The 27,958-nt window shown below is 37.6% G+C and overlaps 1 protein-coding gene across 1 annotated transcript in view; it reads left to right on the top strand.

Annotated features, from left to right (window-relative positions):
• The window catches only part of LOC137389472 (stalled ribosome sensor GCN1-like), a 58,366-nt gene extending 32,485 nt beyond the window's left edge, over positions 1–25,881 (top strand). Inside the window, exons 27-46 of the mRNA XM_068075499.1 lie at positions 440–676; positions 2,667–2,846; positions 4,075–4,295; positions 5,351–5,541; positions 6,099–6,312; positions 6,576–6,680; positions 7,087–7,242; positions 7,491–7,706; positions 8,076–8,402; positions 12,372–12,557; positions 13,540–13,686; positions 14,045–14,218; positions 14,438–14,554; positions 18,477–18,707; positions 21,301–21,497; positions 22,217–22,428; positions 24,103–24,251; positions 24,405–24,509; positions 24,606–24,833; positions 25,547–25,881. Coding sequence (XP_067931600.1) covers positions 440–676; positions 2,667–2,846; positions 4,075–4,295; positions 5,351–5,541; positions 6,099–6,312; positions 6,576–6,680; positions 7,087–7,242; positions 7,491–7,706; positions 8,076–8,402; positions 12,372–12,557; positions 13,540–13,686; positions 14,045–14,218; positions 14,438–14,554; positions 18,477–18,707; positions 21,301–21,497; positions 22,217–22,428; positions 24,103–24,251; positions 24,405–24,509; positions 24,606–24,833; positions 25,547–25,675 — 3,722 coding nt within the window. The 3' untranslated portion in view covers positions 25,676–25,881. The remainder of the gene's footprint in view (positions 1–439; positions 677–2,666; positions 2,847–4,074; positions 4,296–5,350; positions 5,542–6,098; positions 6,313–6,575; positions 6,681–7,086; positions 7,243–7,490; positions 7,707–8,075; positions 8,403–12,371; positions 12,558–13,539; positions 13,687–14,044; positions 14,219–14,437; positions 14,555–18,476; positions 18,708–21,300; positions 21,498–22,216; positions 22,429–24,102; positions 24,252–24,404; positions 24,510–24,605; positions 24,834–25,546) is intronic.
• Positions 25,882–27,958: the final 2,077 nt, after the last annotated feature.

The raw sequence follows: 27,958 nt of genomic DNA, 5'->3' as shown, positions 1-27,958 counted from the left end.
TTTATTAATTTGGTATATAAAATTTAGTGTCTTTAGTTGGTTGTTTTAGTTGGTTGTATTTAGTTGGTTACTCTATTTTTTATTTTAAATTCGTTTAAATAACTAGTTTAAGTATTTATCTTCAAGTGTTTTGGGCTGCAGAATGAATTAAATGAAATAATATGTATTTTGATAAGAGTCGTATCTCCAACTCGCGATGGTTGCGATATATGAAGCAGATATCGGAATGGATTAACTTCATACGGAGATGTTTGACTACAATCGTATTGCCTGTTACTAATGTTGAGTATGTTTGTGTTTTCTTTGTCACAATAGCTTGGTTAACTCAAATGTATGAGATAGGTTAGGAATATCTTTTTTTGCTTATAGTTTTTATAGACTACTTCAAAGAAAGCGTAAGGATGTTACCCTTTGACATACTTTGACTCTGCATTTACAGGAGCTCTCTTTGCATTCGAGATGTTGTCACTGATGCTGGGCCGGCTCTTTGAGCCATATATCGTGCATGTCCTACCACATCTACTTCTATGCTTTGGAGACGGCAACCAACATGTGAGGACGGCTGCTAACGACACAGCCAAAGCTGTTATGAGCAAGTTGTCGGCGCACGGAGTAAAGCTAGTTCTTCCTCTATTACTGAAGGCTCTTCAAGAAGACCAATGGAGGACCAAATGTGGTACGTAGTACATTAAGGTATTTACATGAAACTTGATGGGCAAGTATGTCATTTCCACTCATCGACTCCATGTCAGGGAGTCGATGAGTGGAATCAAACCAGAACTCTCAAATTCATGGTGTTTGCTATTTGCAGACATTTCATTCTGATCTTCCTTGCTGCTGGCATCATTTAAGCTAAAGTAATGTTTCTTGCTTGCATTTTTGGAATGAGACTACATTGACTATTAATATAAAACTTAAATATTGAGACTCTTTAAGTTATCAAGCTAATGCAGAAATCGCAATGGAGTGGCTTGCACTCATTTTCTGCCTTATAGCATATCCAGCACCATTTCCATATTTCTCATCATTATGAAAAATCTTCACCTTTTTTATCCACAGGGTGTAAGACCATGAAGGGTTGCTGGTGCAGAGAATGTAACAGTATAAATAATACTATAATGTCCTTGTTATTCATAAATTGGAAATATGTCCCTAATGCTAACATTGATCTCCAGCTGCTATTAAAGTTTTTATTAGACATTCAAGCAAAAAATCTATATTAAGAGTGTTCTTCGTTTTGAAACATAATTGGAGTTGTTCTTTCAATAAGAAAGTCTAACACAAGGAATGACGAGACTAGTAGGTAGTACGGAGTTACCACTATTAGGAGTGGAAGGGATTATTATGGGCTTGTAATTTCTTCTTGGAGCATGTATATGAATAGTTTAGGAATATATATTTAATTAATTGTAGTTTAGCATGATATTTGGATTTTACTTGTGGCCAATTCGGCCGTACTTGCTTCAAGCAAACCTTATTCAAACTCCTTTCTGTAATATCTCTTCTCGGCCTCAACTATTGCAGCTCACTGTATCGTGGGTTATTAATGGCCTTCGTTTGGCTATGTTTAGCAGTATAAGGCACTAGAAGTCACTAAGGCATGAATGCAGAGCACACACGTTTCATATGGAAAACTCCTAGCAATGACCTGGTTGATGTCAGTGCTAAAAATAGAATATTTTACAAGAATAGCTTTTTAACTAATGAATTTAACCATTGCTTCTCCTTCTGCAGAGACTCAATTGCCAGAAAACGCTTTTCTCATGCTGATTGGCTGAAGAATATTTAGTATTGATTTTGCCTTTCTGATTCTTGCCCAGTTATGATTTTCCGCTCGGCTCACATTAATCCCTTATGGATTTCAGTACTGTATAACATGCACTATACAAGTATTCTGATTATAACAATTACTATAGAAGTATTCTGATTATAATATGTACTATACAAGTATTCTGATTATAACATGTACTATAGAAGTATTCTGATTATAATATGTACTATACAAGTATTCTGATGATAACATGTACTATACAAGTATTCTGATTATAATATGTACTATACAAGTATTCTGATTATAACATGTACTATACAAGTATTCTGATTATAGAAAAGCATGTACTGATGTGTAAATTGATTGTGAAAGTTTAGAAAGTAGTCAAGTTTTTTTAAGTGTTAAAATTATAGCTCATATTTTTTTTTTAAATCGGGTTTTCGTTCACTAAAATTCCCATTTTGTGGGTGGCTCTGGAGTCTAACTTCATGAAGGAGGCGTTATTGTACTGATCTAATCAGAGACAAAATAACATTTAGAGATCATTAATTGTTATTCCTTCTCTTTCTCCATCAGTAAAGCTATTTCCATAGTTTAGTGAGATAAAAAAGTTTTAAGAATGTCTTCTTGTTCGTCTAACAGCGTCAACTGCCTTTAAATTGTCAGAAATTTAGGCTAATAACCAGACTAAAACTCCTTCAATTGCTTATAGTTTACAGTCCCAAACTAACCAACTTGTAGTCTACATGTAGACTACAAGTCATTATGTTAAAGATTGTCATTAGACTAGTTTACATTTAACTTTTTCTATCGATAAAAACTTGTTGGCGTGAAGTCAGCTTAGCCTATACTCCTTAATAAGTCACATACCGTGTCTCACATTTTTGGTTCACAGGCTCTGTTGAGCTGTTGGGTGCGATGGCGTTCTGCGCTCCAAAACAGCTGTCAGCATGCCTGCCCCAGATTGTTCCTGAATTGGTTGATGTACTCGCTGACTCACATGATAAAGTAAGGAATGCAGGTGCTACAGCCCTCCAGCACATTGGAGAGGTGATCAAGAACCCTGAGATACAATGTGAGTGTTGTTATGGCAGCCATATCTCTTCACACACTTTCAGACAATTGAAGTTGAAAAAGTCGCGACAAAGCAAAGTTTATTTTTATGTGAAAAATGATTGTGGAACACCATGTTGTTTCAATTCATAGTTATATACTTAGTTACTAATCTAGTATGTGTTTACAAGCATAGTTAGTCGTTGATAAAATCTTATCTGTGGCTACTAAATATTACAAGCAATTTCTACTTGATAAATTTTTTAGTTGGGCTATTTTATTATTGAGCAGAATTTCTTCAGCTGTTATAGTTGTCCATTTATGTCCGCTTTAAATGTTAGCTATACCTGTAACTAATTAATCATCATTGTTTTTACTGAAACACGTTTAGACATTTAGCAAACTACGATGATGTAGTTTTCCATTTTAGGTTTCCATTTTTATTTCCATTATAGCTTTTGCTTTATAGACGTGTATTCTTTATACTATGGTGTAGTCAGCTATAGAACTATTCTTATCATCGCTATCTACCCAAGAGCGACAAAGGAAGGCAACTCCAATAAATCTAGTTTTTACCAAGTTGTTTCTTATAAATTGTAAGATTTCTGGTACCATGTATTCATTGAGTAGATGATGCGAACTTGGAGTTCCACGCATGTTAAGTTACCGTGCGATAAGTGTATCTATGGATAAGTGTATCTATGGATAAGTGTATCTATGGATAAGTGTATCTATGGATAAGTGTATCTATGGATAAGTGTATCTATGGATATTTGAATGATGCCGGTTAACGCCGGTGTTTTGTTTAAAAGATGAGAATTTCTTATCGCTAGAAGTCTTAGCAGCGCATTCAAATGAAAATAGGAACAACTGAAGTGTGGTAAATGTTTAAAATGGAATAGCTAGCGCGGCATTTTCTTGCGAATCATTTGCAAGTGCCGTTTCTATCATACGCAAGCATGAAACATTCGATAAAGATTTGTGAATGATAAAACTCACTTGACTTGCGAATCTTTGCCGGTTCCATCTTGCAGATGACTTGCGGGTTGACGCTAACTTGTGAATTAACCGTGTCATGGAAACATAGCGAATCATGGCTTTGTTCAATGCAGTTGTCACAGAATTTCACTTATATTGTTTTGATTGATGTTCTTGCATGTTTCAATATAATGGAGTCTTATTAGAAACTCGATACAACATAGGATTTAGTAGCTCCATTTATGTAATAGTTAATTTTTATTTGTTGACAGCAATTGTACCAGTAATGCTCAATGCACTAAAAAACCCTAGCCAACATACGACTTCGTGCCTGCAAGCTCTGCTAAACACCCAGTTTGTGCATTTCATCGATGCCCCGTCACTGGCTTTGATAATGCCTGTGGTCACCAGGGCTATAGAAGATCGTTCCACGGAAACAAGGAAGATGGCTTGTCAAATTATCGGCAATATGTATTCACTTACAGATCAGAAGGTTGGTCTCATTGTTCTGCCCTATTACACATTCCTGCTAGTGCTCCGATATGCTCAGATGTATCTTTTTAGCAATAAGATAGGTCAAAGTTAGCTAGTTATATCTTGATCCTTAGTATTTGTCTGAATATATTTATAACTACTTAAATGCAACTTAAATTTGAAAATTGATTATTATTAGTCACTAATATAGTTTGTTTTTCGATGTGTGATCTTTGAAAGTCAGAAGCAATAAACATTTTTAGATATGTAACACTTCCCTGATCACGCGTAAGACTGTAAACTCCAATGTCAATATTCTCTGTTAGTTACAGCCATCTGGCCAAGGGTGGTTTTGGATTTTCCACATAACAAATATTGAAAAATATTTATCCATGCATGTGATATGCAAAAAAATTCATCTAATCCTACGCGTGTCTATTAATTGGAGTTATCCTTCACTTATCATTTCCTATGATCGCACCTGACAATAATTACACTTTTACTGAATTGCGAATAGATCCAATAAAACATCTTTAGAATGAAACCATGTTTGTTTTAAGACAAGCTTTTGGCATTGTAGCCTACAAACATCAAACTCTTTATGAAAATCTCAGACTTCGACTTTTAACCATGTATTATGGATGCGCATCCACCTACCCATGTCCGTCAGAGCTTACTCACTTATCCCATATCCTCATGTGATTTAATTGAAGCCAAACTTGCTGCAATTTGTCCACAATTGTGAGGGTTTTGTGATTTGAATTTCATCATTTTTGCTGTTGAACATTCTAAATAGATGAGTAGTTTACCTACTGCAAGCAGCATCTGCTCATAGAGGACTGTGGTGTGTTCATATTACTGGAGTGTTAAAATCAGTTCACTTACATTTATATTAAGTTGATCTTGTCATTACTAGAGTTATTACAGCTCTTTTCACTTGCTGAATAACTGACTGTCAATCTATAAGTGCATATATTCAGTGCTTATAAAACTGTATATGCATTTGCATGCCTAGTATTTGTATCGATTTTGTTGAGTAAGCTAAAATATACTCAATGACTTCTCATCTACCAGGACCTTTCACCATACCTTCCCAACATAATGCCTGGGCTGAAGAAGTCTTTGGTTGACCCAGTGCCTGAGGTGAGAAGTATGTCAGCCAGAGCTCTCGGAGCGATGGTCAGAGGCATTGGTGAGCAGGGATTTGATGATTTGCTGCCTTGGTTGATGAAGACACTGACTTCAGATGGAAACACTGTCAACAGGTCATTAATTTAACAGTCTTATTTTGCAAGAAATTGAGAGCAGCATTCTTTCTTGTCAGGCTGAATGCAAGCTTACCTGTTTTTATCAATTCAAATTTTAGACTTCATCATAGCATCACAAGTTTTTAGCCTGTATAAAAAGTGTGATTTTCAAGGTGCATGAAGATTTTGAGCTGGTGTTGTACCTTGATATTTAGTTGCAAAGTTGAACTGGAATCCGCTGACACTAGCTGTTAGCTGGAAGGGTACTACTAGCATATTTGGCCTAGGATTATAGCTTTTTAGGTTGTAAGTAATCTACTGCTGACTCATAATCTCTAACAAGAAGTTCTGAGCTTGGTTCTGTATATGAAAACAAAATAAAATTAAAATGTATTTGTTGACTGCTTGCCATGTCACCTTTCAGTTTTTGTACAGGTCGCATGTTTCTGTAATATAAGTGTGCATTGTTCTAATATAAAACTTAGTATATATGTTATAATATTGTTCATGTTTAAATTTATATGCATCGGTTTTTAACAGTGAGCAAATAATATACAATTCACTTATGCACGTAGATCTGGAGCTGCGCAGGGATTGAGTGAAGTGATAGGAGCTCTAGGTGTGGTCAAGTTGGCTCAATATGTGGATGAAATCATAACCACTGCCGCAAGGCCAGACATACCACCATATGTCAGAGATGGTTATATCATGATGTTCATATACCTTCCATCTGTTTTTGAAAAGGACTTTTCTGCTTATATTGGACCGATTCTCCCGACAATACTCAAGGTTGGCACTCCAAAGCCGTCTAGGCTTTGATGCTTATAGTCTTGCATCGGTTTGTATTGTGATTAAGGCGGTCAAGTGTGGTCAAAGTTGAAGTGGGTCTCTTTCACATAATTATAATTGCCTTTTAATTTTTTGCACGTTTTAAGACTTTTGATAAAGCAGGGTTTATAGTAATTGTGACCAGTTGCTTTGCCTGTTTTATTGTGGGAATATCATAAGGATATCAGCACTAGATATTGTTATTAATCGTATGATTTGAACAGGCCCTTGCCGATGAATGTGAATATGTGAGAGACACTGCACTCAGGGCTGGCCAGAAGATAATCAACATGTTTGCTGACACATCTATCGAGCTTGTACTTCCAGAGGTACTTCTTATCTGCATTTTCATGTTGTACAAAGTTGGCATTTGCCATTTAGTATTTTTAAAAGTTTTTAGCATCTGATACCTGTTGACACCTGTTAAATCCATATTAGAAAATATGGTTGCTTCTTGTCCTCTTGTATTTTTGTGACGCCTTCCCAAATCATGTAGCTTCTTTGGTCAACTTTACAGTACAACTCGCTTAGCTAGTTTTCAATTTTATCTTTGGGATAATTTTATACATCCAGTTTTTTGTCGCTCACTTGCTTCTGATGTTGACATGTCGTCATAAATTGTCTTTATAAAAACCATGGAGGAGTTCTGGCTCAGGAGGAGAGGGGCTCATAAACTGCTTTCCAAGAGAAGTCTTACAATGTTTGCACTCTCATATGTTGGTTTATCTCTACCAGTTGGAGTACGGACTGTTTGATGAAAACTGGAGGATAAGGCTGAGCAGTGTTCAATTGCTAGGAGACCTCTTATACAAGCTCTCTGGTGTCAGCGGTAAGATGTCTACTGAGACGGCTCACGATGATGACAACTTTGGCACTGAGATCAGTCAGCAGGTATATGGAGCGCTTTGTGCTACTTTATATATCTCTAGTTTATATATCTCTAGGTTATATATCTCTAGTACTACGCTGAAGGATGTTTACCGTGTTTATCTTTATTGAAAGGTTTTCATTGGCATTGTTCAGAGAAAGTGAGAAAGTTAATGTTTTTTAATAAGAAACAGTTAGATTTACTGTATGGCATGCAATATGTTATTATTAACAGAGACATTTGGCGTGTTAATGCATTGCCATTCTTCTAGATGGTTATCAATTCTTTGGGCCCTGAGAGAAGGAATCGTGTGCTCTCTGGTCTTTACATGGGCCGGTCAGATACAGCACTCCATGTACGTCAAGCATCTCTTCATGTCTGGAAGGTTATAGTTAGCAACACACCCAAGACTTTGAGAGACATTCTGCCTACCCTTTTTTCACTCCTGTTGGCAAGCCTTGCAAGTACCAGCTATGACAAACGGGAGGTGAGTCTACCACTGGCCAATTCCTCGCTTTCTCTGTTTTATATGTCCACACCTGTCTTGTACTAATATTCTAACTGACCAAAATTTTAAATATTTGGTGTCATCCGGGTTAATTGATTGTAAGCATTTTTGGTGGTTGGGCAATTAGTGCAGAGCTAGTTAGACAGGCAGCACATGGGCAGCAGGTGCTGACATAACTTTTTAACAGTTGTTACTTGTTAATTAGTCTAGTAAGGTCAGCTGCAACTCTGCCTTCATAAGCAATGTTAATAATTAGATGAACTGATATGTTTTAAATATTGGAAATTGATCAAAATTACTTATGGGATCTAATAGATACGTAATAATAACACGTAAATGTGTTGCTAGGTTGCAGCGCGTACGCTCGGAGATGTGGTTAAAAAGTTAGGAGAACGAGTTTTGCCAGAGATTTTGCCGATTCTGCGAGCTGGATTGTCGGATGCTGATGCCGACAAGAGGCAGGGTGTCTGTATTGGACTCAATGAAATCATGAAGTCTACTAGCAGAGATCATGTGATAGGCTACTCAGACAGTCTTATTCCCACAGTCTGCAAAGCGCTCTCGGATACAAATGGCTCAGTTCGAGAGGCAGCGGCAAAGACATTTGATTCACTGCACTCCAATGTGGGCACTAGGGTGCTGGAGGAAATTCTACCAGATTTGCTGGAGAAGTTGGTGAGTTATGTTGCTAGATATTATTATTATGTAAACGATTACAACATGGCAATATATAAATCTACTAGCTGCATTACCCGCCTACAGTAGCAGATTCACGGGCAGCATAAGGTTTATTGAGAGTTGGCTTTCATACTGTAAAACAACTCCAAATATGCAGTTACATCTCCCTCTTTCCCCTCTCTCTCTCCCCTCTCTCTCTCCCCCTCCCTCTTCCCCCTCTCTCCCCCTCCCTCTTCCCCCTCTCTCCCCCTCTCTCTCCCTCTTTCTCTCCCTCTTTCTCTCCCTCTCTGTCTCCCCCCTCTCCTCGCTCTCCCTCTCTCTCCACTTCTCTCTCTCTCTCCCCCCTCTCTCTCCCTCTCTCCCCCCTCTCTCTCCCCCCTCTCCTCCTCGCTCTCTCCCTCTCTCACCCCTTCCCTCCCTCTCTCTCCCTCTTTCCCCCCCTCTCTCTCCCTTTCTCTCCCTCTCTCTCCCTCTCTCTCTCTCCCTTAGTTCAACGCAACACTTGCGGATAGACAACATTTTTGGTTTTTCTGTCGGGCGTATGAAGAAACAGTTTTCGGCGTGTGCCTACTTTTGAGCAGGCGACGTATAGCTGGTCATGGCTAATGCAGGGTGACAGTAAGTCGATAGCAGCTGCTCTCTTTCTTTTCACAATAGCGTATGGCAACCCTCGGAGTACTCGTGAAAGTTCTGTAATAGTAAGTTACAGTAGGCCTACTCGTAGCTGGAAAAAAATTAGTAACTCGGCTGCTGAAGGAAATGAACATGACCCACTATCACGAACAGCGGCAAATCCAACGTTATTAAGTAGTGGAGATGTGGCAATTCATATACAATACAACATCGTATAAGAAACACTTACCTTTTTGATGTGGAAATTTAGTAGGTGAGAAATGCGTTTTTCCAGTGGCTCCAAGAAACAAAAGTTTACGTGACCTTCTCGGTACACGTTGGCAGTAAATATTAATTGCATGTAAATAACTACTCGTTAATTTATTTTATTTAATAAATAGTACATTTGTATAGCTGTATAGACACCTTTGTATAGGCCGCAGAACTCAGGAAGGCGCTTTTTAACACGGCAGAAAATTTGCTGTTTAAAAAGCGTGCTAACCGGGGATTTCGGTTAATGCGCTCGAGCGGTGAAAAAAAAACAACAGAATCGCCACACCTTTATATAAGCCGCTTGGCTCAAATCGTCAGAGAAAAGTAGCGGCTAATAGTCCATATTACGAAATTACGATGTTTAGTATTCATATTAGTTCGGTTGGCTTCGTTCGACCGAATGGAAAAAGAAAGACCGCTCTATAATTTATTTACTGTTACTACACATATTAATTCAGTTCGCTTCGTACGACCGAAATTCGTACGACGATAAAAGGAAAGACCGCTCTATAAGGCGGACACTCAATCAAACAGACAGACAACGATTGCCGTTTATATAGTAGACTAGCTGCATTACCCGTCTACAAGAGCAGATTCACGGGCAGCATAAGGTTTATTGAGAGTTGTCTTTCATACGGTAAAACAACTCCAAATATGCAGTTACATCTCCCTCTTTCTCCCTCTCTCCTCTCTCCCCTCTCCCTCCCTCTTTCTCTCCCTTTTTCTCTCCCTCTCTCTCTCCCCCCCCCCCTCTCCTCCTCGCTCTCCGTCTCTCCCCCTCCCTCTTCTCCCTCTTTCTCTCCCTCTCTCTCTCCCTCTCTCTCTCCCCCCTCCTCTCCTCCTCGCTCTCCTCCTCGCTCTCCCTCTCTCTCTCCTTCGCTCCCTTTTTCCCCTCTCTCCGTCTCTCCCCTCTCTCTCCCTTTTTCCCCTCTCTCCCTCTTTCCCCTCTCTTCGTCTCTCCCCTCTCTCTTCCCCTCTTTCTCTCCCTCTCTCTCTCCCCCCTCTCTTCCTCGCTCTCCCTCTCTCTCCTTCTCTCCCTCCCTCTTTCTCTCCCTCTCTCTCTCCTCCTCGCTCTCCTTCTCTCCTCTCCCTCTTTCCCCTCTCCCCCTCTCTCCGTCTCTCCCCTCCCTCTTCCCCCTCTCCCCCCCCTCTTCCCCCTCTCCCCCCTCTCTCTCCCTCTTTCTCTCCCTCTCTCCCCCCTCTCCTCCTCGCTCTCCCTCTCTCTTTCCCCTACTCTCTCCCCCCCCCCTCTCCTCCTCGCTCTCCCTCTCTCTTTCTCCCTTTCTCTCCCTCTCTCTCTCTCCCTTAGTTCAACGCAACACATGCGGATAGACAACATTTTTGGTTTTTCTGTCGGGCGTATGAAGAAACAGTTTTCGGCGTGTGCCTACTTTTGAGCAGGCGACGTATAGCTGGTCATGGCTGATGCAGGGTGGCAGTAAGTCGATAGCAGCTGCTCTCTTTCTTCTCACAATAGCGTATCGCAACCCTCGGAGTACTCGTGAAAGTTCTGTAATAGTAAGTTACAGTAGGCCTACTCGTAGCTGGAAAAAATTAGTAACTCGGCTGCTGAAGGAAATGAACATGACCCACTATCACGAACAGCGGCAAATCCAACGTTATTAAGTAGTGGAGATGTGGCAATTCATAGACAATACAACATCGTATAAGAAACACTTACCTTTTTGATGTGGAAATTTAGTAGGTGAGAAATGCGTTTTTCCAGTGGCTCCAAGAAACAAACGTTTACGTGACCTTCTCGGTACACGTTGGCAGTAAATATTAATTGCATGTAAATAACTACTCGTTAATTTATTTTATTTAATGAATAGTACATTTGTATAGCTGTATAGACACCTTTGTATAGGCCGCAGAACTCAGGAAAGGTGCTTTTTAATACGGCAGAAAATTTGCCGTTTAAAAAGCGTGCTAACCGGGGATTTCGGTTAATGCGCTCGAGCGGTGAAAGAAAAACAACAGAATCGCCACACCTTTATATAAGCCGCCTGGCTCAAATCGTCAGAGAAAAGTAGCGGCTAATAGTCCATATTACGAAATTACGATATTACGAAATTACGATAATTAGTACTCATATTAATTTGGTTGGCTTCGTTCGACCGAATGGAAAAAGAAAGACCGCTCTATAATTTATTTATCGTTACTACACATATTGATTCAGTTCGCTTCGTACGACCGAAATTCGTACGACGATAACAGAAAAGACTGCGTGTACTAACCGGAGAGGCGTGTACTAACCGGAGAATCCCGTTAACGCGCTCTAGATACCTAGTAGCGGCTAATAGTCGGAAAAGTACGGTACGCTATAAGGCGGACAATCAATCACTCACACACACACACACAGACAACGATTGCCGTTTATATAGTAGATAGAGAACAGCGTTTTTCTAGTGGTTGCAAGAAACAAATGTTCACATGACCTTCCTGGTACACGTTGGCAGTAAATATTAATTAGATGTAATTTACTACTCATTAATTTATTTAAAGAGTAGTAAGTTTTATTTAATTCACTACTAATATTTACTACTAAATTAATTTTACTACTTACTCATATTAATTAAGTTTGCTTCGTACGATCGAATCGAAAAAAAACGCCAAATAATTTATTTATACTGCTCGTATTTGGGAGTTATCGGTGACTCAATACATCGAGAAGACAACTCATACTATTAGCATATCAGTATTTATCGTCCATCCCTACGATGAATAGCAGGTTACGTATTATAATAGAGGCGTGTACTAACCGGAGATTCTCGTTAATGCGCTCTAGCGGTGAAAAAAACCACAGAATAGACACGCCCTTATATAAAAGTAGCGGCTAATAGTCCGAAAAGTACGGTACTCTATAAAGCGGACAGACAGATACACAGATAGACAACGATTGCCGTTTATATAGTAGATAAAAGTTGTTCTGCATGCTAACCCAAGTTGTGAAAATAGCTTTAACAATAGTTATAGGTATTGTGATAAGAACACTTTGTATGAATACAAATGTACACAGTTGTGAGCTTATTCCTCACACAGTATCTAAGCAAACTCAATTTTGGTAGTATTACTCTGTAGAATGATGAGCTTATGCAGGAGTATGCCCTGGATGGGATGCAGCAGGTCATGGCCATCAAGTCACACGCCGTCCTGCCTTACCTTGTGCCCAAGCTTATTCATCCTCCTGTCAACACTAAGGCACTCTCGTTGTTGGCTAGTGTGGCCGGTCAGGCTCTCGACAGGGAGCTTTACAAAATACTCCAGGTGGGTATGTCAAAGGGTTGCGAGCCGGGGGAAGCGTGTGCACAGCAGTGTTTGGTTGCAGATTCTAAAAGTCTGGAATGACATGAAGCTGAAAAATATTATTTTGTAATCTAACTTTCCATAGCAGATTTATCGATAGCCTGCAGTGTACTCTGAGTTCATTACAAATTTTTAAGTTTTTTCAACTCAACACAATTACTATTTAAAAATCAATAATCTATCAAAAATCAAACAATGTGTTGTGTTTGCAACAATAACTTATGTATCAGATGCTTACCAGTATGAAAAGCAGACTTGAAATGATAAATTTTTGTTTTTGTGTTAAAATCATATGCCTCTTCAGCCAACTCAAAGTGCATTCAATTTAGGATTATATTAATTATTATAGGATATTAATTACATTAAATTTTCTTGTAATTATTTTTATAGTATCAGTATCACTATGTATGCATTAATATACATTTTATTTGCAAGGGTTAGGCAGCACCGGACAATCTAAACAGTGTAGTATATGCTGTATAGTGCTGTATCTAAACAGCCTCATCACGCTGTAGCCCTTTTTATTACTGTTATCCCACTTGTTGGTCCGGGATGCATCATTTGTTGTTGGAAGTGCTATATATTATGTCATTACTTTATCATTTTAATTTTTTCACATGTAGACCTTTGTTAATCAACATTTTCAAGAGAGCTTTGGCCTGTGTTTTAGTATTATGCACACGCATCTTATGGAACAGGCCAACAAGGCCCAGTTGAACAAGCAGACCCTAAGAACATACATGTACTTTATATGAGCTGAGAGTGTCATCTTGTGCAGCTGTTAATAACATGCTGATTATCTTATTATTCTCCGTTCTCACGTGATCAAACCATTCCTCGTTGTTATTAAGGTTTTGACAATGGCACATGGTATAATGATACAAAATGAAAAATAGAGCAAAAAGCAAGTTTTGGTACTGTAAATAAGAAAGCTATTTTTCAGGCAATGAGTGGAAGTCTTGCAAATAAAATTGGTACCCCGGATATGGAGGAAGAGTTGAGATATTGCGCTGCTGTTGTTTTGAGCGCCCAGTCTGATGCTGGCATCAAAACTGTCATAGAAGAGTCACTGCGGCTATTCAGCAACAAGGTAAGTTACAGGGAGTACATGTATATGCTATGTTTGCCTTTTTGTTTGTACATGAAAATCTTCTTCATGGTAGCTATTTTAATAATCATAATGGTATGGGGTGATGCTAAGCGGCTCACTATCGTTGCCTCCCCAAATTTCTGGTTCCTCAGCTTGTCGTCATTTAATACCCGATGAATAAGGAAGTAAATGGTCTAATACCAGTTAGTTTTTAGTTCTCTCATAATTGGTACATTAGCTATTGTGTCACATCGTTGCAAGTACTCTCAGATACGTTAGTTGGTTATGAAATGCATAACCCATCACCAATAAGGTTTGGATAAGGCCAATGCTTTACCTATCATTGATTACTTCTTAGGACCCTAGAATACAGGCAGCGTCAGCGTTGGTTCTGAACGTCTTCTGCAAGGATACTAAAGTTGAATATGATGATTACCTCTCGCAGCTTTTTCGTGCCACCATTGGTCTGTTTGCTTCTGATCAGTTGGATGTGCTCACCGCTGGCTGGGAATGTGTTAACTCTATTGTCACAGTGAGTTACCTTTATATATGTAAAAGGCCAAATATTTCAAAAACAGCTCTAAATGTTCCACCTGTAAGACTGTATGGCTGATTGAATGTTTACTCGCATGTTTTTCAATTACATTGCTGAGATTAATATATGTATTATATATAATATAATAATATATATTATTATATATAATATATATACATATACATAATATGTATTATATATAATATATGTTTACAGCGATTAGATGCCAACAAACGCATGATGCAAGTGCCCACAGTAAAACAAGCTCTCAGATATGCTGTCGGTGATCTCAAAGGTTCAGATTTGCTTCCTGGTCTTTGCTTGCCCAAGAAGGTTAGTATGAAATACAACAGTAAACATCTTCAGTCCAATTGTTGTCTGTTTAGTTTTTAAAATCCATATAATGAAAGTCGTATTCAGATGCATGATTAAAAGCTATTACCATTACACACTTTCCTTGCTTCGACACACAGAAATTCTAACTTTCTTGGTGTATTTGCATCTTATTATTAAGTTATGAATAAGCAAAACTGGTTCTTCTCATTTTTACGCTTTCCCTTTAATTATTTCTAAATATTTTGAGCTTTTTAAATAAATGGAAATATCACTATGGCATCTTATTGTACATAAGCAAAAAGTTCTCAATAATCTAACACGGAGTCTAGTAGTGGTGCTCTGTTAGATGCGTCAGCTGGTTTATCGTTGACTTAATGTCAACCACTGCATGCATTTCTTATGTCTGCTTGCAGCTTTGTTTTTAGCAATATAATTTTGTGTATGATCTCAAAGCGTTGTAATATTTGCTTTATCATGGGCCAGGCCAAGCATGGTGTCACACACAGAGGCAATTTTTTTCTGCCTTTTGCAACCATAATTTCCAGTCAATTAGCGAGTAAACATGTTCAGACATGTGGAAATACAAAAGTTTTCATAATGAAATCTTCTCTCATGAAGATATTGGGCATGCAAGTAGTTTTTTACTGTATGGTGTGTGACGCACGGGACAATTGATTATATCCTCTCAAACTTTGCAATTCATTCTGAAATAAATTTTGCTTCCATTTTATAATCAATACAAGGGTGGATTTTCTAGCCCAGGTGTTTTTTTCGAGCAAATGCAAATTTCTCCTTATAATTCAGGCAAGCAAAAATTAGTTTGTCCCGCGCGTCACAATTTCAGTGCATTTAGTTGCAGCCTGTTCTTCCTTTAGCTATCTGAGATGAAAAATTCTTATTTATAATTCGATTTTGGGCTACTATAGCTTAGCCAAACTCGCCAATTTGCTGAAAATACTGCAAGTTTTTGTTTTATAGGTACATGGAAGTATTTGTGACGCGCGGGACATTTCTAATAATATGGTGATGTCTGCCTTGGTTTGGGAGTTCTCTTTGATACCCTGGCATGTGAAAGTAATGCTAGATATTCCAAGTCTAAAAACCAGTTTCTTTGAGAAAAGTAATGAATTAGAACTATTTTATGATGTTTTGTAACTCAGAATATGGAGCTTGTCAATATTAGCCTACTCTTCTGATACACACACTTAGTGTGCAAATTACCAGGTAATCGTGGAACCAAATGTGTATTTTTAAAGTACGGCTACAAAAATTCTTTTACTCACGCTTTGAATTTTCAATCAGTAGAGAAAGTAGGTTTCCCTTATAGATACTGTAAGAATTTTCTTCTGAGCTGGCATGTATTCTAATGAATGCCAAACTGCTGTTAACATCATGCCACACTTCTTATCCACAAGCATTGAAAGCTTCGGAAACACCTGCAGAACTATACGTTGAGTGACATTTTTGAGATTTTCAATGAAGAATATGTCAAGATTTCAGATGTCAAAGTGAGCCCTAGTAAATTTAAAGAGTTGGGCCCAGTAAATTGCAAGCCAGTTTCTAGACATGATCAAATTGTCTGTGCTCGCAAATATTACATAAATGCGAGTTAGCTTTACTGGGACTGCGGCAGGCCAGTGTCTGTTTTTTGGAAATGCCCATTACTGTCCACCAGCTACTGAAAAGAACTGTGTGTAACATGGAAAATGAATCATGTGTAAAGAGGGAATGTGACTTCTGCGGCGCCGATCCAATCAATAGTTTGGTTGTTAGTGCTAAAGAACATATGAATTTCTATCAATGGAGAGATGGTGAAAACGGCTTTCTAAACAAGTTTGAAGATCTGATGCCATCATCTGACTTGCTTGGGCTGCTGAAATACCCACAGACATCACTTTCCCTCCATATGTACACTTCCAACCGTCAACACAAATCAATCAGTTACCTCAAAAAGAATTTGAAAAATGGGCAAGTGATCATACAGAAAGATTTCGGTGGGAACTTTAACTGTAAGCAAGCAACCGAAATCCAAAGCACCTACTACACCACAATAAGGGTGACAGTATTCACTGTCATGATTTATCATAAACTGATGGAGTCCTAGCCTACAAATGCTGTGCAATAGTTAGTGATAGCCTAGAACACACTAAGGATGCTGTTTACACGTTTAATTGAGAACTTGTGAAATTTCTGAAAGCAGAAAATATTAATCGGCAACATATTCATTATGTAAGTGATGGATCCGCTTCGCAAATCAAAAATTAGTTCACAGTTGAGAACTTGATAGGCCATAAGGAAGAAATGGGTATGCCAGCTGACTAGAGTTTTTTTGAGACATCGCATGGCGAAGGTACAGTAGATGGTGTTGGGGAAAGCATCAAACAACAGGTTCTATTGGCAGTATATCGAGGATGGTATGTCGTAAACTCGGCAAAGTCATTTGCAGAAGCTGCAACAATAATAACTTCCAAATCAGTGAAACCAATGATGGTTTTATACATCTCAGAAAATATGATCACTAAAACAGCAAGGATCTGCAAAGAACGCTGGTCCACTGCACTTCCAATTCATGGCATTCGATCTTGCCATCACATAGCAATTAAAGAAGATGGTGATGTTACTCTGATGGAATGGTGTTCTTCTACTTGGCAGCCAGTTCCATACACAAGGAGCAGTGAACTTAATCAAAAGGTGACCACAGGAAATACTTCACAAACGTTGACTCAGTTTTTACCACAAACACTGGTCGCAATGGCCTATGCCTCCAAAGTCAGCTTTGGAGAAATTCACACAGGGGAAGCAAATGAAGGTAGCTACAATATAAAGTACACACTGTGCATGCAAGCAGTTCACATGGCCAAACCTCGACGACACAAGAACCACCCACAGGAATTTTCTTCTTAAAGCATTTCCAGTTATTTTACCAACAGCAACTACCAGGTCACTGAGACACTTTGTACTAGAAAATGAGGCAATAATAATAGCAGAATGTTTTTAAGAAAAAATAGTTTACTGTATGAAAGCCTGACAATCTTCAAGTTATATGTGTTTTATGTTTAAATAGCACAAGTATATTCAATGATACAACTGCAACTCATAACAACTAACAACAACTCATAACAACTGTGGTATAACAACTACAAAACATAAAAAATGCTTAATTTTTCATGTTATTTTTGTCCCGCGCGTCACAGTCCCGCGCGTCACAGGTGGTAGTCTTCTTTCAAACCTTACAGAGTCATTAAACTTTGGCCTAGAAACAAAATGGTATGTATTCCTAATAGAAGGACAATAGAGCTTTGATCCTGTCAAATAATAATGTTATGAGTCCAAAATTCCAGAAGATTTTTCCAATTGATCAAAGAGTAGTTTTTCATGCCAAATTATGGTCTCTCACGTCACACCAGCTTTAATGGTTCATAATTTGTCAATGCATTGCATGACGAAGATGAAATCTCATTCAGTGATAGTTGATGTCAAGTGCTTTCTAAAACAGTATGCATGACACCAGGATTTCGCATTTGAGCTGAGAAGTATGCGAGGAAGCATTCAAATGTCCCGCGCGTCACAATCCTGCCAAAAACGGCCTTACCCTCATATGACGCGTTAATACATGACAGAGTTGAGCAAATGTTCAAGTTGAAAATAATTTGGTAACATTAGATAGTTTCGTTATTATTTTCACCTATGGAATCAGTGAGGTCGATTGCATTTGATGTATTCCATATCAAATGTGTATCAGCTCTGAATAGTCGTAGAGTAGTCAATCATAACCACTATTGAATGTACGAAATTCTATATATACTGAGAGCTTCCTTCAGTTCTAAAAGACTCTCTTTTCAGTACTATTTATCATGTCTGGCTTGCACTGTCACCGTAAAATCTTTAGAATTGACTAGCATGTCTTCTCTTGCTTCAGGGCATCACGTGCATTCTACCGGTGTTCAGAGAAGGCTTGCTTAATGGAGCTCCAGAAATGAAGGAGACAGCAGCCATTGGGCTATCCGATGCTATTAAAGTTGCCTCCCCTGATGCATTGAAGCCATCTGTAGTACACGTCACAGGTCCTCTTATTCGTGTACTCGGCGATAGGTATGGACCTACCGTAAGAGTGGCCATGGTCAACACCATCATAATTCTTCTCATTAAGGTCGGTACAACTAGGTTTCTTACCGTGCGATACTTTGTTAACTGGAACTGGCACCTGATAATAGACTTACTTTTATCTTATGTCTCTAAGTGACTGTAAACCTGTTAGCTTCGTAAACAAATGTTTTGAAGGGCCAACTTTTACCACTAATTGTGTGGCACTATAGTTGTTATAACGTTATGGTCTACAGAAAAACATGTTTAAATTGATAAATGTTACACTAGCCAGTCAGAATGGTTGAAAATAAAGTTTGTCTAGTTTCTGCTTACGTTTTCCACAGACTGGTGAGCCGAAGCTGGAATACAGCTCGTGAACAAATACCCTACAGGATGAATGTATTCGCGGAGTTATATTTCGCGAAAATTGTCTTTTCATGCATATTCGCGGATGAATTTATTCGCGGCTGAAAACTGCCACTCTCTAGGAAAAGTTAACTCTATTGCGGCTAGTAATAGTTATTCCTACGCATGCGCACACTGCATGTTCCGATTTATATTTAGCTTACAACTGCGAGGTGATCATGCTATTCTACGGTAAACAATTTTTGCTGCATCCAGAGGTTTTCACGAATATTCATCGCTTTGGAGGCCTTTGATAAGCCAACAACTTGTGGTAAGTAATGAGTTTTTTACATTTACTAAATTAGTTGAATTTTACTTTGGTTCTTCGGTAAAACGCAATACTAATTTTTTCCATCCCTACTGCTTCATTATTTGTTTTAGTGTGAGATTTTTCATCATACATCGAAGAACAATGATTGCAAGGGTGGTAGATGTCATTCTTAGAAGATCACTAATCATTCAGGGAGGTCTGGAAATTGAGGTTGAAGTGACCGCAGCTACTTACGAGGAGAATATATCTGTTTTTAAAAAGGAACAAAAACGCCTTTACAGGCACATCTTGGTAAATCTTTGGCCAACCGGCAGAACTTTGCAATAGTAAGCCACGAGGAGAGTTCTGATGATAACTTCCTTACCAGCCATGTAGTAGCGAGAGAATCGCCTTCAACACCTACCCAAGACAGTGACAGCGACAGAGCTGCTACTACCAAAATAACTAGTCAGAAAGCACCATTACACGCTAGTATTCACATATCAAGAGTACCAGTTTAATTTTATTGCTAGACAACCGCCATATGGACTAAACTGTTTATATTTACTCCATTCGTCGTTTGTAAAATTTTATTTGTATTTAAAATATTTTATTTATACCTCAAGTTTGTAATAAATTATAATATATCTATACATGAAATAAAATATATAATTTAATCATGTTTGCTACAGTGATGTCAAGGAGTTGTCGATGAAGGGGTCTAGGTTGACTGGTTGCCTCTCTGCCAATATTCCTGCCTTGATGAATATTACTACTTGTCTCTAGTTTTCGTAATCGGAGTAGGTTGTTTCATTCTCAATCTGCAGTAAACACAAAAAAGAAAAAATATTAACGAGTGTTGAGGAAGTACAAAAACAATAGCTGAAGTATTTGATGAAAGCGATCAGTTTTTAAACAAAAGAATTAACTAATGCAGTTAATTATGAAAAAACGTATCTGCACTGTAAATCAAATACATACCATAATGTCCAGATCAAAATCATGATCGTCCTTGACTTCGGTATTAGAGATTGATGGAGTTGATTCTAATGTAAAAAGACTAGGAGAGCTTTTTTGCTATGCTGAAGCCATGCCGAATAACTTGTAAAAACCTTGAATAATTTTGTAAAGTTTGACGCAATGGCAATAAAGCTCGAAGCCTGGCGACGATTTTAAAGAAGTTTTGGAACTCGGCTACGTTTAGTACTTCTGCCTCGCGGCTATTTTCGCAATGATGCCATTCTGCACATTTTGTGACAACCTCGAATAATTTTGTAAATAAATGTGATGCATTGCCAATGGTGTTAGCTCAAAGCTCAGGCAATGATTTTAAAAATGTTTTGGAACTCAATTACTTTTAGTATTTACATTAAAAACTAGGCTAGCGACTAGTTTTCAATTTGATGCAGTAGTTATTCTCTCTTGTGATTAAAAATAGAACTAATTATTCACTGAATTTAATAATTCGCGGGATTGGCTGTTCGCGAAATCGCGAATTTTAATGACTAACGAATATTTTCATCCTGTAGGGTATTATTATACATAAATGTCAAGCGTTGGCAGTTCTCACAACTATAGGTAATTTTGGTACTGCGACAAAATTGCAAGTATCACAAATATTTTCCATTTTTTGTTTTATCATGTTCGCACTAAAACTCTGTTTGCAATTTCTTACCTTTTTCACAGATATCTAGTGATATTTGTATTCATTATAATATGTCTGTGCTTCGCATTTGTCTATTAGAGATACTTAAATGCACTTATTGAAACCTTTTGTACCTCCTTATAGCCCATAGTATTGTTGGTAACTTCATGGCTTGGTTCGTTAGCCTAACTTTTATTTTATTTGTGTAACCATATTTGACGCATTAACTCTGCTATCCCATGACTTAACGCAATGATCCTACATCCCAGCAGGCTCTGTGCTGCATCAGTTGAGCAGGCTTAGTATATCTTGTTCCAGTTTTTAATTTGAACATGGGCACTCCAATTTGATTTGTAGTGCGGACCAATGCTAAAGCCATTTTTACCTCAGCTGCAGACGACATTTGTAAAGGCTCTCAATGACCCGTCTCGATCAGTAAGGTTGAAGGCTGCTGAGGCTATCGCCCAGCTTATCGTCATACACATGAGGGTTGATCCAGTGTTCACCGAGATCAACAATGGCATCAAGAACTATGCAGATGATGTGGCTGTGAGGTATGCTGTGTCAGTTTCTATTGGTCTATTAACCTGACGCAAATTTTTTTCTTCACTCAGTCGCTTAAAATCAAAGAAAATTGAAGGTTTTTGCTCATCTTCTTATCTAAGCTTTTCTTAATGTACTGGCTTCTGTTCTTTGTGTGTTTTGGTTCAGTGGCCCACTAAGCTCATGTATTGTATTATTAGAACTATAGCTAATGAAAAAAAGTTATTTTATTTTAAAAATTAAATTTTCATTACAACTGAAAATGGGTACTAAAACCGGTTGATGAGGAGTTAATGTGAATTTGGGTCGACTAGCCACGGTTACATTAGAAAGCGCATAGAAGGACTTTAGGTGGCCGCGTGTATAGGTTTTAAGCTTGAAATGTTGTTCAATGCATCATCATATATCAGCTGACTGCCTGTATTACTGGCAGTTCACAACCTTGTGTAAGATATGTCTTTATCAGCTCTTATGAGCTTATCACAAATCAGTATAGGATAATCCTGAAGGCTTATTACAAATCAGTATAGGATAATCCTGAAGGCTTGTAAGGATAATCCTGAAGGCTTGTATTCGTATTCTAGTTTAGATTCAAGCATTTTACAGGTAGAAAAACATAAAAGTGGGTGCAAACAATCGGTTTTTAGCCTTCATATTTGACAAGTTTTTTTATGTTACTAGAGTTTGTCCAACCTACTGCATTAATCTACCAGTTTCTTTTGACTTTTAGGGAGACATTCCTCTATGCCTTGCGCATGTGTGTCAAGGAAGGGGGTGCTAAAATGGGTACTGCAATAAGACAGGAGATTACAAAGACTCTGACAGCGCTCTTATCTGTATCTGAGGATGCCATTCGCACAGGCAGCGCTGCAGCTCTTGGCGCTCTCATAGGTTGTCTGCCAAAAGAGGAAAAGACCGATGTCATCTTATCACAGATTTTAGGTAAAACTCTATGTAAACTCTATAGCACCTGTGTTATTCTTTGCTTTTGAATTTTCAAAAAGTTTTTAAATGTTTTATTATAGGCGTATTATCCTTATAAGTGTTTTTAGGATTTCTATTTCTTCTGCAAATAGTTGCCTTTAAACATATCTTCTTGTTTTTCAGCTTGATTCAGGTATTGTTGTTTAACTCTTTTGTCACCAACCGTAAAACCTTTATTTAAACGCCATGGCACTCTTTTTTTCAATCCTTCTCTTAGAGTGGCGCTTTAATAGAGGTGACATTCAAATAAACAGGGAGTTCTATTTTTCAAACACCTTATCAGGATGTTGAGAAGATAAATTTAACCATTTCATGGGCGAATCGAATGCCGTCTATATTTTGCACTCTCCTTCGGGCAGTGCGACATTAACCATTTTGCAGGCAAAAACTTTGCTAACTTGCCTCCAACTTGTCGCAGATTTTTGAAGTAAATATGCATGAGGAAGCTGATATATATATATATATTAGCTTTCTCATCTATATATATATATACATGTATATATATTATATATATATTACAATGTATATATAATATATACATATATATAATATATATTATATATAACGATGATCTTATAGCCTGCGTTGCCATTTGTTGGAGCTTTCAAGTTTTTTATTTCATTTTAAATTTGAAGGTATATTTTTGTTTTAAAACTATATTTAACAAGATTGTATAAGCTCATTGCACTCCTTGATATATTTGTTACAGTTCGCAGCCAAAACTGACTTTTTATGTACAATAGAAGAGGAGTTACGAGCGTCGATCTATTGTAAGCCGAGTTCAGATTATCGCAATCATTACCGCAATCAACAAAAATTACTATTTTAAAGCAAATAACATTTTTAAAACAAAAATGTTAGCATCATTTGCTTGGCCAGGCGCATTCCTATTGTTGCCTTTGAAATCATTTCATATTCTTCTGGCTGTTCAATACCATCCACAGTGTCTTCCAACGCCTCTTCTGCACAACTGAGCTAGTTGATATTAGCGTCCAAACAATTTTTTAGAAGAGCAAAATTTTTACGCAATGCCATTTTGAATAGAAAGTTCTAGCGCAAATAAAGAGAAACTGCGTGTAATCAAAATACGTAGTAGCTTTTCCATCGTAAATGTGAAAACGTTTTTCAACATACATCAAAGTATTAAGACTGCATCAAAAAAGGAACTACTATTAGCCTGATACAGTTACTAATCATTTCTATGGTGTTGCAATCAAAGTTTCTAATGAAAAAAACCTAAAAATTTGGGGTTGGAAATTGGACTTCCATATGAACAGAATCAACGAACTAATTATTTGTTATCGATGTCATTGAGTCATTATTAGTACAGTTTTGTAAACTCTATTTCTACTGATCACTTGCTCTTATGGGTTCGTGAAGTTTAAGAATGTCAAACAGTATCGGTCAAATAGAAGTGGCATTCAATTAAAGGGTGGCGTTCTATTTTTCAATCCTTCTCCCATAGCGGCGCTCAAACAGAGGTGACGTTTAAATAAAGGTTGCATTCACATACAGGTTTTACGGTATCTGCCATACTGTTGTTTGTCAAGAACCTGTTTCAGAATGCCAACACAGACTAGCATTGAGTTACTTTATCGTTATGATAGTTAGAAAGAATTTCGATGTTTTTAGATAAAAATGACCCTAGTTGGATGGTGTTACACGCAAGAAGTGTGGCTCTGTTTGTGGCTCTGAGCGAATGCCGAGATGCTCTGTTGGAGGAGGACGTACACCGAGAGAATGTCATCAGTACCTTGCTGGCCTTCTGTGGCTCAGACAAGGTCTGTAAGATTGACTAGTGATTCTTAACTCTAGTTATTTTCGATACTAGTTCTGTCTTGTTTTAAGTCTTTTTATTTGTTTAGTTATATTATCAGATGTGAAGTTTAGAGGAGTCTCTTAGACATTTAGTTTATAGAGTGTTGATATTTTAGGTGCCAATATGTCAGTTTGGATTGAGGGGAGTGGCTATGCTGATCAAAGGCGATCTTGAGTCTGCAGTCACCCTTGATAAAAGGCTTATCATCGCTGTCAAGTCTGTGAGTTGCTTTATATTTAAACTCTTACTTGCATAGTTTAGAATAGTTTTAGAACGCTGCAAAGATCAAAACTATTTTGTGATTTATAATTTTTAGGGAATGAAATCTGACTCAAATGATGTGAAGCAGCTAGTAGGTTACGCAATCGAACTGGTTAGTCGTGTGGCTAACCATGCATGCGGAGGACTGGATGAAAGTGATATGAAAGTATGGATTCCAGTGCTAATTACTGGTGCAAAGGAGAAGAACTCAGCGGTAAAGGCTGCGAGTGAATACGCTCTCATAACTCTGCTCCAGTTGCGTCAATCAGAGGCTACATATTTGGTAAGTTCTTAAGTTGTCTTAGAGACTTGAAGCTAATCAAACTAGTTTTTAACTTACTGGAAGTAGTATTACTAGGATTGGTTAACAATTTGTTAATTATTATTGAAATTGGGTCAAAATGCGGGTCAATTCAAGTTGTGCATACCAAATTTTTTCTCTGATTACATTTAACAACAGCTATAACAACTTGAGTATCGAATGTTACAGTTTAATTTGGATTCATAGTGGAAAATCTTTGTAATTTCATTCAACAAGGCTGTGAGGTTCATTGAAGTAGTGAAACTATCTTATGTTTTTATATAAATGCATAACAAAAGTGAAGCGAGTCTGAACTTTGGTGTTAATAAATAGGCAGTCTTTGGCTCTTAAAGTGGTGCATCGATAAGGAAGTTTATTTATTAGGTATTTAATGGTGTTTCAACACTTCGCGGAGATCTTTAGCCATTTATTTTCAAGCTTATTGTTTGGTTAAAGGGTTTAGTAGCATTAACACTTTGTTATTGAATAAAGGATTTTACCAACAGCATCATTGGCTGAAGGGTTTCACTGACATTTCATCCATGGCAGCTCACTCTACTCGTGATTTGTATATTCTGCATTCTATTCTTTAGGCTCTATTCTCTCATATTCATTTTATTCTTTCTGCATGTTTAAGCTACAAATTTTTACACGAAGTCAAGTATAATTCAGTCGGAACTCATTACATATTGCAGAAGTTTTTGCCAATAATAGATGGTCCTAAAGGAGATGCACTGGCAGATACATACAACAAAGGTTTAAAGAAACTATTAAAGCAAGCGGAGCCAAAAGACGAGGAATTTGATGTGACATTCCTTAAATGACAAGCTAGCGAAGCTTCATGTTGAAGATAGTTTTTTGAGTAAATCAAGTGCACGAGTTCACCTTGCTTTATTATAATCCTAAATTATATCAGTTAAGTCCTCTGTATTATTCTGATGGCCTATGTACACACAAGTACATGTTCATGGACACATGATCATTGTTTTATTTCAAGTTTGGAAATAATGACATATTGTGCAAAAGCTTACCCACCGATTCTATATTAATGGGAATATGACTTCGCTATTAATGTTATGAGGCAATATGTCTAGTAACCTACTGCATTTACATTGTTCAAAATACCTGTTCAAATTAGTAACAATCAAGCTTATCACGGTGAAACATACTTCCTCCTATCCACATAAATATCGTGTCATAGTTTTAAGTGTCAGAGTTTACGCTCTAAGCATTAAGTTATTTGTGTGCAATGCTAGTTACCAAAGTGCAATGAGCTCAAAGGCACTAGATGCATGTGTAGGCTACAGAATATCCAATATCAATGCTAGTTACCAAAGTGCAATGAGCTCAAAGGCACTAGATGCATGTGTAGGCTACAGAATATCCAATATCAATGTTAGTTACCAAAGTGCAATGAGCTCAAAGGCACTAGATGCATGTGTAGGCTACAGAATATCCAATATTCTTTTGCTTGCTGCAGTTGACAGCTTTTTTTAAATACTAGCAAGCTATACAGTTCTTTTACCAGTAAAATACAGTCTAGCAGTGCAATTAGAAATGACCAGCCATATTTTGCTTTCAATTCGCTGCCAGGGCTTTATATAGGTAAAACTTTAGGATCACCTCACCGTGGGGTTGTCTTTCCTATCTCAACTACACCCAATTACAAACTGCTTTTGTCTCATAACTTGATTCAAGTTTACTATCAGCGGTGATGAATTTGTCACGATAGCCTTCATATAAAATGCTATAAGGCAATCAGGCAATGAAAAGAATAAAAATGTTATGCTGCAGTATCAAAATACAAAGATGTTGTACTTGAAGTGTTATCAAGGTAGTCTGTCTTTTCTCACAGAGAAGATGAGGCCATGTCTGCTACAATGCTGTTAGAGTAAAACAATTTGTGTGATATAAATGAAACACAAACGTGAAAGTTGTTGGTGACATTTGCTGTTCGCCAGAGCAAAAGCATTCTCTCACATTTTTCGACACTTGTCATGCCGTTTAGATATTCGCCACCAGCACTACTTTGGCTACTTCTGCATTAATGCATTTACCGTTTCATTACATTTATAAGATCAGCATACTATTCCAAACGAAGGATTGGTCCTTAGACTAGGTTCTAATAGAATGATAGCTAGCGTTTCCAAATTTTATTATCAATGTTTTCACAGTTATAACATTAATGTTAATTTATATTTGGCAGATTATTCAAGTTCCTCAATATTCTAACATTCTCAATTACTACAGCCGCAGTGTTGTTCAGTAAGATATAATATTATGTGTGTTTACTTGACCTACTGCAATCAAGGTTCCTAATATCTCACCGACTTTAGTTAGTCATTCCTACTACATGTAGTTATTCCACCTTAGTGAGCTGTTTTACTTGAGACAACTTCACAGCATAATGAATTTCACCTAAAAAGATTAAGTCAAGAACAACTAAAGATTGAGACGAGCTGGTCTCTTATCCATGGCAGATATTCTGATAGAAAAAAATGGCTGGGACGTGTGCACAGGATGAGTCATGAGCAATTATTATATTTACAATTCTACCACGGAAAGAGGATTCAAGGTAGACCGAGGCTAAGATGCAAATATGTAGCTAAATGTAGCATGAAGCTGAGAGAATTAGACACAAAAAATGGCAATAGGTAAAAAACAGAGCTGCATGGAAGTCAGTGCTAAAGCCGAAACTATAAGACAGTCATTGTCGAAATGTCCAACTGAAAGAGAGAGAATTGCTTGACTGGTCATTACCACAATCAATCGGACTCACGGCTGACTCACTTTAATTCCATTTGCTTTTGCTTAAACTAATATTTTGTGATTAAAAATGTTCTGTTTTACAGTTATCATTCAATGGCTATAAAATGTAGCTTGTAATACAATCATAAGGCAATAACAACTTGTAAGTTCTTAATTTAATTTCGACCAAAATTCTCTTGTAGTTTTATCATGAAGCGAACAGATAAAGACAATATAGTAAAGGTTTGAGATTCCTGCTACTGCCCATCATAATTACTACCCGATTTAAATTAGTTGTCTTTTCTTTTTCTTGCAAGGAAGACTACTCCACAAAACATGTTTAATCTTTCAACTAGGTA

This window comes from Watersipora subatra, chromosome 1 (assembly GCF_963576615.1).
Source record: "Watersipora subatra chromosome 1, tzWatSuba1.1, whole genome shotgun sequence".
Taxonomy (NCBI): Eukaryota; Metazoa; Bryozoa; class Gymnolaemata; order Cheilostomatida; family Watersiporidae; genus Watersipora; species Watersipora subatra.
The sequence above is the reverse complement of the archived record's forward strand: the minus strand, read 5'-3'. Positions and strand labels throughout refer to the sequence as shown.